This window comes from Petromyzon marinus, chromosome 22, assembly GCF_048934315.1.
Source record: "Petromyzon marinus isolate PM22_M1 ecotype Great Lakes invasive population chromosome 22, UKy_Petmar_22M1.pri1.0, whole genome shotgun sequence".
Classification (NCBI taxonomy): domain Eukaryota; kingdom Metazoa; phylum Chordata; class Hyperoartia; order Petromyzontiformes; family Petromyzontidae; genus Petromyzon; species Petromyzon marinus.
The window spans coordinates 16,433,126-16,449,003 of NC_133688.1; the positions used below are offsets into that span (position 1 = coordinate 16,433,126).

General features: G+C 42.6%; 1 protein-coding gene across 8 annotated transcripts in view; it reads right to left on the minus strand.

Moving 5' to 3' along the window:
- The window catches only part of LOC116944914 (transmembrane protein 268), a 79,978-nt gene that overhangs the window by 12,154 nt on the left and 51,946 nt on the right, over positions 1 to 15,878 (minus strand). For 2 of the 8 annotated variants that reach the window (XM_076068773.1, XM_076068772.1), the window contains exons 7-11: positions 15,568 to 15,654; positions 13,501 to 13,665; positions 5,017 to 12,627; positions 2,645 to 2,831; positions 209 to 287 (exon numbers count right to left, since the gene is read on the minus strand). In XM_076068773.1, coding sequence (XP_075924888.1) covers positions 12,472 to 12,627; positions 13,501 to 13,665; positions 15,568 to 15,654 — 408 coding nt within the window. In that variant the 3' untranslated portion in view covers positions 209 to 287; positions 2,645 to 2,831; positions 5,017 to 12,471. The other 6 variants (XM_076068768.1, XM_032958820.2, XM_032958818.2 and 3 more) reach the window with 5 other exon arrangements.

The following is a 15,878-nucleotide window of genomic DNA, read 5'->3' on the forward strand; positions in this document are numbered from 1 at the left end:
GGGGCAGCCATACTAAATAATGTATGTTGAGAACCACTGGTTTAGCACAAGCACCATCATTTAATATTAAAACACTGCATAATCCGCCATCTAGTGTGGATAGCTGTACCCGCAGAAATATTTGCGGAGTTTAGGCATGACAAATTGATACCCAATATGACTGAATTACTGTGATGGCGTATACGTGTCGACAATTAAAATGGTGTACCTGTTGTGATAAAGACAACTGTAAATCATCCGAATCTGATCTTTTTAGTCTTTTTTCCTCTGGATCTGATGCAGCTTCACTGTAACAAAATATTTAAAAACTCAACGGAATAAACATATTTAGAATATCATTAAAGAGATTGATACATGCTGACTTCATTAAATGTCTTCATATTCGTTTTTTTACGTAATCTTAAAACTTTAAAATCCCAAGCAAGGTTTGAAATACTTCATTTTTATTGAATTGGCCTTGGACCAAATCACCCAAAATGCTAAACATGGCTGAGCCAGGAGAGAACTTGGATATACCACCATGCAAAGGGCAGTGTGGGAAAAAAAAATCTGTTGAACTGTACATCCATGTTCTTTGGTTCTTTCGGTAAAGTCACGTAGAATGAGAATAAAATAATAAATTGATAAAATAAAATAACACAATATTTTTTTATTTAAAGCTTTCGTGACTGCAGTAATTCATATTCTTAGTTTTTTCGGTAAAGTCACGTTGAAGAGAAACAACAAAATAATAAAATATATAAAACAATAAAAAATTCTCACGACGTTTCGACCATAACTCAAACGGTCATCTTCAGGTGTGTTGGTTTGCATAAATTTATTTTTAAACGGCGCATTTATTTAATTATAAAAAACGTTGGCGTCACGCGCAGCGATTTGGCAGTTTGCCCAGGACTAGTCCATCTATTTTTTTGAAAAGAGGAGGGGGGAGACGAAATTTTTTATAATGTATGCTGTCTGAAAGCCACTGTAAGCGTGAACAAATAAGAACTGAAATGGTTTATCAAATCTTTCCAATGATTGCTATGATAGAATCCATCTTCTCGGTTGAAATTGTCTCTGTGCTTGTATATGTGGATAGCCTCATGAACGAATCTCTCATGGAAGCCAGATGGCTTGCAGAGAACCTCTGTCTTGGAGAAGTCAATGTCATGTGACATTGTGACATTGACTTCTCCAAGACAGAGGTTCTCTGCAAGCCATCTGGCTTCCATGATGTCATGTGACATTGACTTCTCCAAGACAGAGGTTCTCTGCAAGCCATCTGGCTTCCATGAGAGATTCGTTCATGAGGCTATCCACATATACAAGCACAGAGACAATTTCAACCGAGAAGATGAATTCTATCTTAGCAATCATTGGAAAGATTTGATAAACCATTTCAGTTCTTAATTGTTCACGCTTACAGTGGCTTTCAGACAGCATACATTATAAAAAATTTCGTCTCCCCCCTCCTCTTTTCAAAAAAAATAGATGGACTAGTCCTGGGCAAACTGCCAAATCGCTGCGCGTGACGCCAACGTTTTTTATAATTAAATAAATGCGCGTTTAAAAATAAATTTATGCAAACCAACACACCTGAAGATGACCGTTTGAGTTATGGTCGAAACGTCGTGAGATTTTTTATTGTTTTATATATATTTTATTATTTTGTTGTTTCTCTTCAACGTGACTTTACCGAAAAAACTAAGAATATGAACACAATAATATTCTCACGACGTTTCGGCCACAACACAAGCGGCCTTCATCAGGTGAAGGGACGAGACTGTCTGGTAGGACAGCGCTGGAGTGTACCAGACAGTCTTACCAGACAGTCTCGTCCCTTCACCTGATGAAGGCCGCTTGTGCTGTGGCCGAAACGTCGTGAGAATATTATTGTGTTATTTTATTTTATTTTATCAATTTATTATTTTATTCTCATTCTACGTGACTTTACCGAAAGAACCAAAGAAGATGAATCATTGCAGTCACGAAAGCTTTAAATCGAAATGTACATCCATGCTTCCACATCTTCACCAACCTGCACTGACCAGCGTTCTGAAATATGATCAAATAACCCCCGACCACCACAACACACGGCACGAGGTGAGGCCGTTATCAAGTAGCGGATTGACAAGGGACTGTGCTACAGAAACTTTCTCAAGACATTGGTGTAACCGTCAACCGCATCGGAACGTCACCAGCCTGATGCGCGCACGTCACTCATAAGTGGGAAATTGTAATAAAAGCCACAGTGTAGTTCTGGCCATGCAACCCAAACACTATGGATCATTCTTGATTTGAAGCTTTCGTGACTGCAGGAATCCATACTCTTTGGTTATTATGGTCTGCTGCTGAGACAGACTGACCATGCTTTCCCACCTGATGATGGACGCTTGTGTTGCGCCCGAAACGTCGTGATTGATTTTATACCTACGTGGCTTTACCGAAAGAACCAAAGAGTACTATGGATCATATCGAATACCACTGTAGTTTGCGCTCTTTTAATTTAGGAATTGCAAAAATACAATAATTTTTCTGTCCCGAAGCCCTTGACGATGGCATTTAGCTCCAAAAAATATTGCCACGCACAAGAAATAGAACGTAATACTTTATATTTAACTAATTCCACAGTGTAGCGTGAACATCAAGTATAGACAAGTACGTCGAGAATGCAGCCGTTGGTCTTTTGCGAGACTTTATATTTCCTTTCAGTGGTCGTTTAGGCTCTCCAGATGCCTTTGAGGGCTTTAATTTGAATTTGCGGTTGGATTCGGAATTTTCTGCAAAGCCTGCAAATGCTGCATCATCATCAGTGCTGTGACTCATGTCGGCACTTGAATGAGCACCACCTGCAAAAAACGCAAGCCAAAACACCCCCAAAGCCATAAGGCACGAAGCACAACGAATAATAAGTTCAACTTACAACACGCACAGTATTCACTCAATCTCGAAGCGAGTGGACGTCTTCAAGAGGCGCGAGAACCACAGAGGGCATCGGCAGCCACTGGATGGGCCGGTGCCAATAATTGCCAAAGCGCTGCGACTTCCCGGTATATTTTAAGGTGTTATCAATCATTCTCTGTTAAGACCAAACAGATCAATTATTTTTGTTGTTGTATTTTACCAGGTAAGGCCCAACGAGCCATATAGCTCTTTTTCAGAAGCGACCTGGGCACAAATGACAGCTCAACGAAGTGGCTTATAATGTGGAAATCTACAGCAGCCAAACACTCTAAACGCACGTTTCTAAATATGGATTGAAACACCGCAGAAGCCGGAGAAAATTTAACTCGACCACGGGGAGAAAGAGAACTCACGACCTCCTGTATACCAGACGAGGTAGTTAACATCTCCTAGCCACCGTGATGATGAGAGACACGCAAACTCCAAATATACAGCAGGCGTCAGAGGTCGGGATCGAACCCACGACCTCCTGTATACCAGGCGAGGTTGTTTACATCTCCTAGCCACCGTGGTGATGAGAGACACGCAAACTCCAAATATACAGCAGCAGGCATCAGAGGTCGGGATCGAACCCACGACCTCCTGTATACCAGGCGAGGTAGTTAACATCTCCTAGCCATCGTGATGATGATGAGAGACACGCAAACTCCAAATATACAGCAGGCGTCAGAGTTGGGATCGAACCCACGACCTCCTGTACACCACGCGAGGTAATTAACATCTCCTAGCCACCGTGATGATGAGAGACACGCAAACTCCAAATATACAGCAGGCGTAAAAGTTGGGATCGAACCCACGACCTCCTGTACACCAAGCGAGGTAGTTAACATCTCATAGCCACCGTGGTGATGATGAGAGACACGCAAACTCCAAATAAACAGCAGGCGTCAGAGTTGGGATCGAACCCACGACCTCCTGTACACCAGGCGAGGTAGTTAACATCTCCTAGCCACCGTGATGATGAGCGACACGCAAACTCCAAATATACAGCAGGCGTCAGAGTTGGGATCGAACCCACGACCTCCTGTACACCAGGCGAGGTAGTTAACATCTCCTAGCCACCGTGATGATGAGAGACACGCAAACTCCAAATATACAGCAGGCGTCAGAGTTGGGATCGAACCCACGACCTCCTGTACACCAGGCGAGGTAGTTAACATCTCCTAGCCACCGTGATGATGATGAGAGACACAAACTCCAAATATACAGCAGGCGTCAGAGTTGGGATCGAACCCACGACCTCCTGTACACCACGCGAGGTAGTTAGCACCTCAAGAATGGCTTGGCGACCCAAGAGATCGGTGCCATAAAGACGTGGCGCTACTTGAACGGATCTGCACAAGACGTGGAAACAAATGATGATGTGTGCCTACGGGATATCTGCCCCATGTCATGGATCGTGATGGTGATGATGAACAGTCAACCAAATCGTGAGTATTGGCATGTGGGAGGGAAAACTAACGTAATGACACTTCGGTATTTAGCCTATGACCAAATCACTCGCAGAAGCGTTCCATCTCCTCAGGCTTCAGAAGCTAAGCAAGGGTTGAGCCTGGATAGTACCGGGGCTACGTAGCGGGGGGTACCGATGTTGTACCCTACTTCTATGTTACGATTGCCGCCTTCACCAACCGTGAAGCAACGTGGGTGAGGCATGGCTAGGTTTAAAGTACGGCCGTTTTATTCGTAAATGTATATTTTAGTGGCCGTCCTGTCCACCAGATTTAGGCTGCAAGCCCATTAAAGTCCAATGCATGATGCACAAGATACGGTTTAAAACTAACTTAACGTATAATATCATCGTATAAAGCCCTCCTGTTACTCAACAAGATGCCGATGATGTTAAGAGGAATTACTTTACCGCCATAAAAAAGGTGTGAATTGTGATGACAGTAAAATTACGTTTGACCCTCAATTTACAACATACCAAGGCCCGGGTTATCAATAAATTGTATTAAAACACAATCACGTAATGTTATCCACTACTGTATATATTTTTTACGCTATACACGTTACAGGACGTACTGTACAGTGATAAACTAATCTGTACAGTACTCTCACTTATTGTACCTTGCATATAAACGTCGTTCGCCTCTGTAGAGTATTCTTCAAGATTTTTGTTTTTAATGGGATAATTAGTCGTCAATGAACACCCTTATTATAAAACGCAGCGATATAAAACGGCACGCAAACTTTAATTGGGATTTCACGGCCTCTGGGATTTGTTTGGGGTTGCCGCGCGAGTGACGTCGTCCCTTGCGATCCTTAGGCTTCGCGGTGATTGACAGGTGGCACCAGACGGGGGCCCCACAAAGACACACGCTCTGGCACCAGCTTGGGCCTCACAAAGCCACACGCTCTGGCACCAGCTTGGGCCTCACAAAGCCACACGCTCTGGCATCAGACGGCGGCCTCACAAAGCCACACGCTCTGGCACCAGCTTGGGCCTCACAAAGCCACACGCTCTGGCACCAGCTTGGGGCTCGCAAAGCCACACGGGCGAAGGCGCCCAGGGGGTCTAAAAGTTACATGGCTGCAGGTAATGGCCTGGCCTGGCCTGAATCCTCGCATTCACCTTAAGCATCCACGGACGCCGACTTACCGGTAAAGGAACAGATGCGAAACTGCTTGAAGAGGTACACGCTTAACAAAAAAATCCCATTGAAAATCAACATACCAATACACCAATTTTAATCGGTGTGCGTGTGTGTGTGTGTGCGAGGCCTGATTGTGACATTGATCATAAACATGGAGGTTGATTAAAACAAAATGGAACAAAAGCTGTAAGAGACACGCATAGCTTGGAATTGCACTGAAAGAGGAACATTGGCAAGGTGCTTTGAATGATTACAGGTGTCCACAGCACTGCAACCTACTCTCTCGTCTTTTTGTTTTAATGTTGATCCTGTCCCACCTTCAAAAACTACCCTAAGTGCAATACTTGGATGTTGTTTACAGTTATGTCCCTCCCACAGAAATAGGATTGTCTCGTAAAAACGTGCTACACATTTCTTTTGCTCGTTTATTTTTAACCCAACGTAGTTAATTTCAATTGGTTCTGATAATGACTGTGTCATCAGCGTATCTGAAACGGGTCATATTCTCAATTTGTGTTCATGCATTTATTTCTCCAATTCAATTTTCAGAAAACATCTATCAATCAGGTTCTGCAAAAGAATGATGTCAACTACCACCCTGTCCAGCCTCTGTTGACTATAAAAAAGGCAATATTGAGACAGTGGAAAATTGATGGTTCATCCAAGCCCTCGCGAACAGAGGCTCAAATGAAAAATATTGCGGAATCATAAAAAAACATCTGCAAACGTAGAGAACATCGAGATTGCACGGGGATGGTAGTCAGACGGGGAGACACCTTCGCTTGTGGATTATTAAAAGGATATGGAGCAGCATGGAGAAGGGAACCGCAAAGAAACACGTTTAGACATTGAAGGTGCATGTTTGGAACAAAGTGTTAATTTGACATTCTTAATCAAGTTGACATATTCTTAGTTCTTTCGGTAAAGGCACGTAGAAGGGAAACAATAAAATAATAAAAATATATAAAGCAATAAAATTTATAAATAATTAAAGTTTTCATGGCTGCGTAAATTGCTCATTGGTTTTTTCGGTAAAGTCACGTATGTAGGAATATAATGTTATATAATGTTATGGTATTCCTACATACGTGACTTTACCGAAAAAAACAATGAACAATACAATTATCACGACGTTTCGACTACAGCACAAGCAATCATCATCAGGTGTGAAAATCACAGCAAGAAAATTTGAAAAAAGTGGCGGTTTTTTAACGTTAGCACCACGGAGAGCGATTTGACAGTTTGTTCAGATGGACGAGTCCATCTATGTTCGGAAAAGAGGAGGGGGGGGGAAACGAAAAATAATGGATGCGGTCTGAAAGCCACCTTAAGCGTGATCAATAAATTAGGACCCGAAATGGTTTATCAAATCCTTCCAATGATTGCTAAGCTAGAATCCATCTTCTCGGTTGAAATTGTCTCTGTGTTTTTATATGTGGATAGCAAGACTATATCAAGACTCTGCACCATAGAGCCCAATGCATATCCGACCAGGAATACATAGCCAGTGAACTCAAGCACATACACCAAGCTCTTAAGGCTAATAGTTATTCCGACTACTCAATCCGTAAAGCTATCACTCCAACCATGAAGAAGGACCCTCTTGAGGAGCCTTTCAAAACCATCACTTTACCCTGCATTGCAGGGATCACAAAAAAGATCTCCAAAATCTTGAATAAACACAAGATCCAGGTCCGATTCAACACATTACATAAAATCCGTGATCTGGTTCCGTCTGTAAAAGATGTGATTCCGGACATACAGTACCCTGGCGTCTACAAACTAAGTTGCCTCTGTGGTAGTAGTTACATTGGAGAAACCAAACGACATGTCTAGGACCGCATTCGTGAACACAAAGCAGACCTGAAACACGGTAGGACTAACACCTCGGCCGTGGCAGATCACTGTTATAATTCAGTAGGCTCACATGACATTGACTTCTCCAAGACAGAGGTTCTTTGCAAGCCATCTGGCTACCATGAGAGATTCGTTCATGAGGCTATCCACATATACAATCAGAGAGACAATTTCAACCGAGAAGATGGATTCTGGCTTAGCAATCATTGGAAGGATTTGATAAACCATTTCGGATCCTAATTGATTGATCACGCTTAAGGTGGTTTTCACACCGCGTCCATTATTTTTCGTCTCCCCCCTCCTCTTTTCCGAACATAGATGGACTCGTCCATCTGAACAAACTGTCAAATCGCTCTCCGTGGTGCTAACGTTAAAAAAACCGCCACTTGCTGTGGTTTTCACACCTGATGATGATTGCTTGTGCTGCAGTCGAAACGTCGTGAGAATTTTAATGTTTTATATTTTTATTATTTTATTGTTTCTCTTCTACGTGACTTCACCGAAATAACTAAGAATATGAATCCCTGCAGTCACGAAAGCTTTAACTCAAAAGTTGACATTTGTTTAAAATTGCAATCTTTCTTTAATAAACGATTTCTTTTGGCAGCAATCTATTAAAATGTACACAATTTAAAATACTTAAACAATTATATAATATACTAAGGCGCATATTTGTAATCACAGTGCAATATTTGCATGTTGTTGAAACCACCAGTCTGCATTAATGTGAATGAAGGATATGACTACATACAGCAAAACGTAATCGCAAAAACTTGCTAATGCTGAAACTCCCCTTATCCACACTGATGTGGATGGTGCTACTGGGAGATCCCATTATCTGTGGCACAGTGGCACAGTGGTTCACCCACTGGACGAACGAACTTGGCGACCCAAGTTGATTGCTGGCCACGGCTAATATCAGTGGCGAGTGATATCTGAACCATTGCTGGGCCCTCAATCACCAACCCACACTGACCAGCGTTGTAAAGTATATGAGGCCTTCACCCATCTGTTTATTAAGGCTGTAAATTATCCACAAAAATAGCGAACTCCTCTTATCCGCATGGTCACCCACAGATAAATGTGGACAATAGCATAAACTTTCCATGGGTGACCCGTTTCCAGTGCTCCTCTTACCCGCAATTACACTTTCCCCACAACTCCTGTGACTCTTTAGGGGCTGTGGGTAATGTAAGTTGTGTATAATATAGTCACGGATTACAGGCGTTTCACGGGAATTTTACATAGGCCATGGTAGCCCAGATTGCACCCTGAAGGGGATTTCTGTTTACATTTTGGAAACAACATCTGTAGACACATCACGGATAACTTGTGAAAACTTTTAAGTACTTTACAAGCTCTGTAACTGTGTATTTGGCAGCCTGAAAACGATTTATATCACGTTCCTCAACACAATTATAATACAGTGTAAGTCATTTGAGGAATACAGTCCAATCAAATGACAAGGGGTTTGGTGATGCTGTGCACTGCATTACATTGGCATATTCTCGATTTCAACATTACAGCTGGAACAATTATGTTACCGAAGTAAATAATAGGCTCAGGTCTATTCAGCCCATCTCATGCACTGTTGATTATTATTGAACAATGCTATTCGAAATAGCCGACTTTGCTTCTCAGCAATAAAGCCAACAATTAACTTCAGCATCATTGTATTTAGGCATGGTTAATTCTGTGACTCGTGGTGAAAGACTAAAACCACATTTCTGTATTGGTTCATACACATTCAGCAACATGTACAGATCATGAATACCATTGACTGTGCTGTGACACAAAACAAGACTCATATAAAAATAATAAAAATGTCGAAACGTTATTAAAAATACATCAGTAGTGCAGAATACCAACTGTGCTGGTGTCCAGGCATGCGCACACTCCAGCACCAGTAAACTGAGACACACACAAACACAATTACAAGGGTGCAGACCCCTCTCACTGCAACACAGTCGTGGTGCAAACAGGTGCAATTCATAATCAAGAATCTGTGTATACATGTGAATACAATCATCCACGCATCAACGTTGCCAAAGTTGGTGAAGATCTAGAGATAACAACGGAGCATATATTTGAACCTAGGCAGGTGCCCAAAATATATTGTTTCAGCCCAGGTACTGCGGCCCCTGAATATAGAGGATACCGAGTATTTACGTGAAATGTACAGCCTATTAATAACACATTTCAGCCCTTTGTCAAACCACTGCTGGATGAAGGCCTCCCAATACTGTGTTGACCATAGGCTTTGCTTGACAATACATCACCAAGCAGGTCAGTACGGGTTGGTTAACAGGGACCCAGGAACAGTTCAAATATCACTAATATTACGTTGGCTGGGAATTAAACTCAGGGCACTTGGTTCATAGCCCTGCGCACAAGCCACCACTCCACCGTTCCACCCCATTAATATCAATGTCATTTATTTATCCAGGAAAGCTCCTATGAGTTTAAAAAAACACTTTATTAGAAGGCTCTTGTGCCTTGGGATATTTGGCCGATTCCATTATTGTTTTTCTCATGGGGGAGGAATCTAGAGTATCCAGACAAAACACATGCATAAGAGAGGATAATACACAAAGACCCACATAGATGGGTTAACAAGTGGGACATAAAATCAAACAACAGCCAGTAGACTGGAGATATATGGTCTGCATGATGGCACCCACACATATCCCACTCTCTTTAATCTCACATCATGCACAAGTGCCTGGGTCCCCCTACATATTCTGTTTACGCCCCTCGATTAGATAACCTTCAATAAAAGTAAACATCACTTTTTTACGTGCTCAAAATCCAGCACGGTAACACTTTTTTTTCCTCAAGGCATTTCAGCCACCAAAAAACGTTGAATGCAAGCGGCACAAGTGACACGTGATCTGTAGGGTGCATTGGGGCAATGCCATTTAAAAGTCAAGTAACAACTAAAGTACATTTCTTACATTTATTTTCATTTAGGATCAATTAAAACAGGATCAGAACCTCCTGTCAGCGAGCATGCCGCACTTAAAAAAGTTATCGATTTAAACAGAATCAAAATATGGGTTCTGTATTCAGTCCCACTGCCCCAAAGAGATGCACTGAGAGTAAAGGCGTCTCAACGGCCAATGCAAACCACTCCGCGAAGAGCCAAAATTTAAGTGAGATGAGCTCAAATAAACCCACCCTACAACACGTTTGAAATCGACAGGAGTAAAGTTGGACTTAAGAACAAATCGACTTACGAACAGACCTCTGGAATCTAACTCATTTGTACGTAGAGGAGTCCCTGTATAGTATTTTATAGACATGCCTTATTTGGTTACATTCAAAATGTACAAATGCTGGCAAATGACAGTACTTAAAAAATAACACACACTGGGTACAATACCAATATAAATAAAACTGCCATATTTCGAAAAAAGCATAATCTGGTATATACGCAGTGGTGCATAGGCTACTCTGATTATTATAAATATTGTAAAACTGTCCGAGAAACATCTTGTTTAGTTAAAGTAAATTATTATTAGGTTGAATTCAACACTTGTAAAAATGCGTGCACAGCAGCAATGAGAGAGCCGAGTGCTTGGGCCCCAGCCGCTCAATTCCTAACTTCCTGGGTTAAAGTGTTCCAACACCAAATTTTCAAACTTTGCGGCTGAAATGGACTTCAATGAAACACAACATTGCATCACAAGGTCATGTGGAATTAGTGGCGAATAAAAACCTCCAAGGGAAATGCCACAAGTGTGAACAAAGCCGTCAACCAGCCGTTAGTGAAACGCCAGCTCCGTGCGGACGACATCCATGGATCGATTAAATTAAACATGCCGCAACATTCTAACTTAAAACTGTAGTTAAAATGCGGCCCACTTCATGCCCACCTACGTATGCTTCACTCAACCAAAAGGTGTCGATTGTTTGTAAAAGGCTGTGGTGTGTGAACGTCACATAAGACGCTGAGTCACCTTCACACGGCTTTGTGACTCGCATCAAAACCCAATCTTTAGAAAAGCACTTTTTGGGTGATTGAGCCCAGCAAAGTGGTGCTGGAGTGATCGTTCTAGCGGTTGGGCTCAGCGCGTTGAGTGGTAGGTGTGAGGCTGTGGAAAGAAAAGGGTTGGTAAATGTACTATTAAGCGCTCTACACTTTCACTTACTGCATTTAACAATGGGGTGCGCCAACTGAACCGAACAAAATTCAGACGAGAAAATAGAAACTAAAACTGTGCAACTTGTGTTGGGAAAATATAACTGAAAGTGTTAAATAAAAGCAACGAGCCAAATGACAAGTAAAATTTAGGTGAGTGCCACAAAAACTACAACTTAAACAGAGGGATCAAATAAACACATGCACTGCGTAGGTTTTTTCAGTTGTGCAGAGTAGTTTGACGATGTTTTCAGCTTTTGTCATGGCTTGTTTGGCATGGTGTTAGACGTTTCGCTCCATGTGCTGGGAGATTTGAAAGTACACTTCCTGAAGAAGCTCCCCGCACGTGGACCAAAACGTCAGACATCGCGCTTAACAACACTCGGCACGACCCGATAAACACCTCGGACAGCTCAATAAAAACATTACTGCAACAAGTTACAAGTTGTAAAAAGGACCTAAATAAGTCAAAACCATTCAAACAGGAAGCGCTTCCAAAACCATGAATTCAGACCTTTACCGTGACAAGTCAGTTCATGAAACAGACACTGGAGCAACAGCCATCTTCCATCATCATCTGGCTGTAAGGCTGCCTCCAAATTGGAGAGTGCAGACTTGCTGACATCACAATACTGCAACCATGCCGCACTTATCGTAGTGTCCTCCAGTAGTGGCCTGCAGTGCTCCGCGGCAAGCTGTGCTTGACATCTGGCCGTGCGGGTAAAGCCGTGACCCGCGCAAGCTGCCGCATGCGTGTCTGTGTATAATCGCAATCGTCCTGCAGAGCACCGTTGAGCGAAGAGCTTAACTCAAAACCGAGCGTCGGGCCTGAGGGAGGCAGCCGGAGCAGAAGATTATAAGGCACAGCAGCCTCCTGGCTGCTTGGCTTGTTTGTGTCCGAAGCACCGTCTTTGTGGTTTAGCCGCGCCGCTACGCTGGGCAGTGTAGCACCCTGTGCTGGATGTACTGGCAAAGGCAGGGCACGTCGTGCGCATGAAGGAAGAGCTGCGGACGGTACAGAAGCCCCTTCACCAGCAACTTCACGTAAGCAGCGCTGTACGTCACCAGGAGCTGCTCTGCCACTTGCTGGTTAAAGGGCAGAAAAAAAATGTGCAGTGCTTTTAAATCCACTGCTGGATGAGGGTCGTGGGTGGTTGTTCAGCTGTACTTCACCATGCTGGTTAGTGCGGGTTGGTGAAGGTGGCGAGAATAAACACTGGAGACTAGAAGTGCAGTACAACAATGGATGTTTCTCTGCTGCCCACCATTTAGTCCCATTATCAACCATCAGAGTGCATTCATTATTATAATAAAGAATATATACGGTGCCTTTCATCACAAATGTCTTCCAGTACACGCATATGTAAATTAAGCCAATAAATTGATCAGAGAGTGGCATATTTAATTGGTTAATGTCACCTCTGAATTCAGTAGAGATGCTACCAATTGCCACATTGTTTAAAAGAATATATATTTTTTTATCCGTTTGTCACCCTAAATCGTGAAAATGTATCAAATTTCCAGGGGGCAGGAGGGGGGGGGAGTACATGGTTCAAAGCAGTTTTTGAGACAAATAGTATGAAAATAACTATATCCTCATTTTGATTGAAAGTTTTCGTGACTGGAGGGATTCATATTCTTGGTTCTTTCAGTAAAATTACGTAGAAGGGAAACAAAATAATTATTGTTTTATATTTTATTATTATTTTATTGTTTCCCTTCTACATGACTTTACCGAAAGAACCAAGAATATATATCCTCATTGTTACGGTTTCTTTTCCCTGTTTGATGTATTCAAATAAATGACGTTTTTTTTTAAACTTGACTGCTTCATTAAAAACTCTCCTTCGCCAATTTGAACGTCACTTGAAAAATTTGGAGCATATCCAATCACGATGGGCATTACGCATCAGCACAACCAGAACCTTAGGAAACTGAAGCAGGAGTGTCTCTCTGTACCTCGGGGCTGCCCCACGGTGTGAAGTGCCTCACGGTGGTGATGGTCTTCCCTTTCTTAGGCGCCGAGCCGTCACCAGAGGGCAGCAGCGGAGCCTCTTCCGAGTCACCCGCTGGCCTCCCGGGCTCTTCCTCCTCTTCTAACAGGATGCTCAGATGGTCAAGACTCTGCAATATCACAATCGAGCACGCACACACACACACCCACACTCATGAGGACAATGGCCAAAGCACACTGGCCAAAGATTGCTAGCTTGAGAACATTGGCCTTGAAACAAGGGCGTTAAAACCACGAGACTTTGAAACAATTGCCCTTGCAACATTGGACTTAAAGAAATGGCCAAAGACCACTGCCATTACAACATTTTACGCAGAATATTGGCCATACAACAACGTATTTTGGCCTCAGATTACTGGAATTAAAATACCGGCCCAAGAGCATTGGCCTAAAAACACTAGACCAGGGGTCGGCAACCAAAGTAACAATTAAGCCTTTTTTTCGAATTCGGAACCCCCCCCCCCCAATATTTAAAGAGCTGCAATGCATGTGAACGTCACGAAGCAGTTGGTTAAGAGCCGCACGCGGCTCCGGAGCCGCAGGTTGCTGACCCCCTGAACTTACACCACGATGATTGATCTCAGAACATTCAGTGTTTTAGCAAAAGACAGCCAGCATAAATCCCACCAGCCAAACAGTCAAGAGTGGTAATTAAGAGAATCTAAACCTAGTGACTGGCTGTTAACGATGATACAACCAGGTTTGGAAATATACGTGGTTTTATCAATGAAGCCAATTGCAAAACAATATGGTTCGTTTTTGTTTCCTCTGGAGCAGCGTGACCTTTAGCTAATGTGGAAAAAGTACAGTACAATTGTTTTTCATTAACAATGATATTTCTACAATCAGAATTGTCTTGTACAGAACCGGAGTAAATGGGGCTCTTGAGAGAGGAAGTCAAGTATAATTAGGTTATTCATGTGATGTTTCACAGACAGGAAGAGGCAGCCGAGTAGAAGAGGAATGCATTGAACCTAGATTTGAACAGGGCGGTGAGTTGATAGATTGGCTGGGCAGGAGAAGGCAGTTCCAAACTATGGAGGCAATGCCGAAACCATTTGCAGATCCTTGTCAATACACTGCTGAATGAAGGCCTCCATGTGGCACGTTAATCATGGTGGTTGCTTGGCCATACTTGGCCATACTTGGCCAAGCTGGTTAGTGCGGGCTGGTGAAGAGGTTGGGTACCATGACCGGTTCAGACATCACCTGCCAATGATGTTCGCCATGGCCAGGAATTGAACTCAGGTAGGTGGGTCTGCAGCGCAATGCGCTAATCTCCAGCTTAATTCCTCCTGAATTAGACCACTATCCTGGCCTGCTGGTGATATCAAGCCTAGTGCCCTGCATTATAATGCACAATATTATTTAGTGTGCTGCTGGTTAACAGTTGTACTGCTGGATTCATAGATCAGGGAGGAGAAAGTGGGGAATATTGGTCGTTAATTTATGGCCTGCTGAAGTACAACAATGCGTCCATTAATATCAATTGAGATAAATGATACGTGATTCAAATCGCGTGCGTATGAATTGATGTTTCTCAATTCATATAGATGTTGTATGTAATAGGGTCACATGTGACCCGTGCAGCCACCAGTGGCATCTGCATTCAGTTGATAAAATAATGTATTATTGGATTGAAATTGTCACCCTGAATCGTGGATATGGATAAAATCGCCGGGGTTGATGAATTCTCACACTTGTAGTGTCTTATGAAATTACACAACTGAGGAATAAATACAATAAAAACAAGGGAAATATGTGAAAATAGAATAAGAATTGAGTTTAAGTCAGCCATTCTGGGCATAAATCAGTCTATTTTTCCATTAATCAGTCTCTCTTCCCTTCCTATACTCTGAAGGGCTATTCTTTGAAATATTACCTTTTGACAGTGTTAACGATGAATAAGGTGAGTATGTTTTGATCACGTGCCAATCCACTCTCTCTAAAAAAGGAACATGTACAAACGACCACCTGCTCTCGTGCTCAACACGCCTTTTCTAGTCACCCACTTCTCGCCGTTGTGCATTTCTTGTTGTCTGGAAACGTTCGGCAAGCGTTCCCAAACAGTCGGCGGTGTCAAAGTACACAAAATTGAGCTGATGGCTGAAGTCAAAGAAAAATGTGAAGACAGGACATGGTTATTTAACTGAGATGCAGCATATACACCAACGTTGGATATAACAATTTGATTAGATACATGCATGCGTGCAACGAGCAATTTTCATTCTTCGTAAAATTAGATTTTATCATCATCATTTAATATTTACACCATGCCTCCCATGCAGTGCATGTTGGGATGCCGGAGCAAATTGGGCATTTG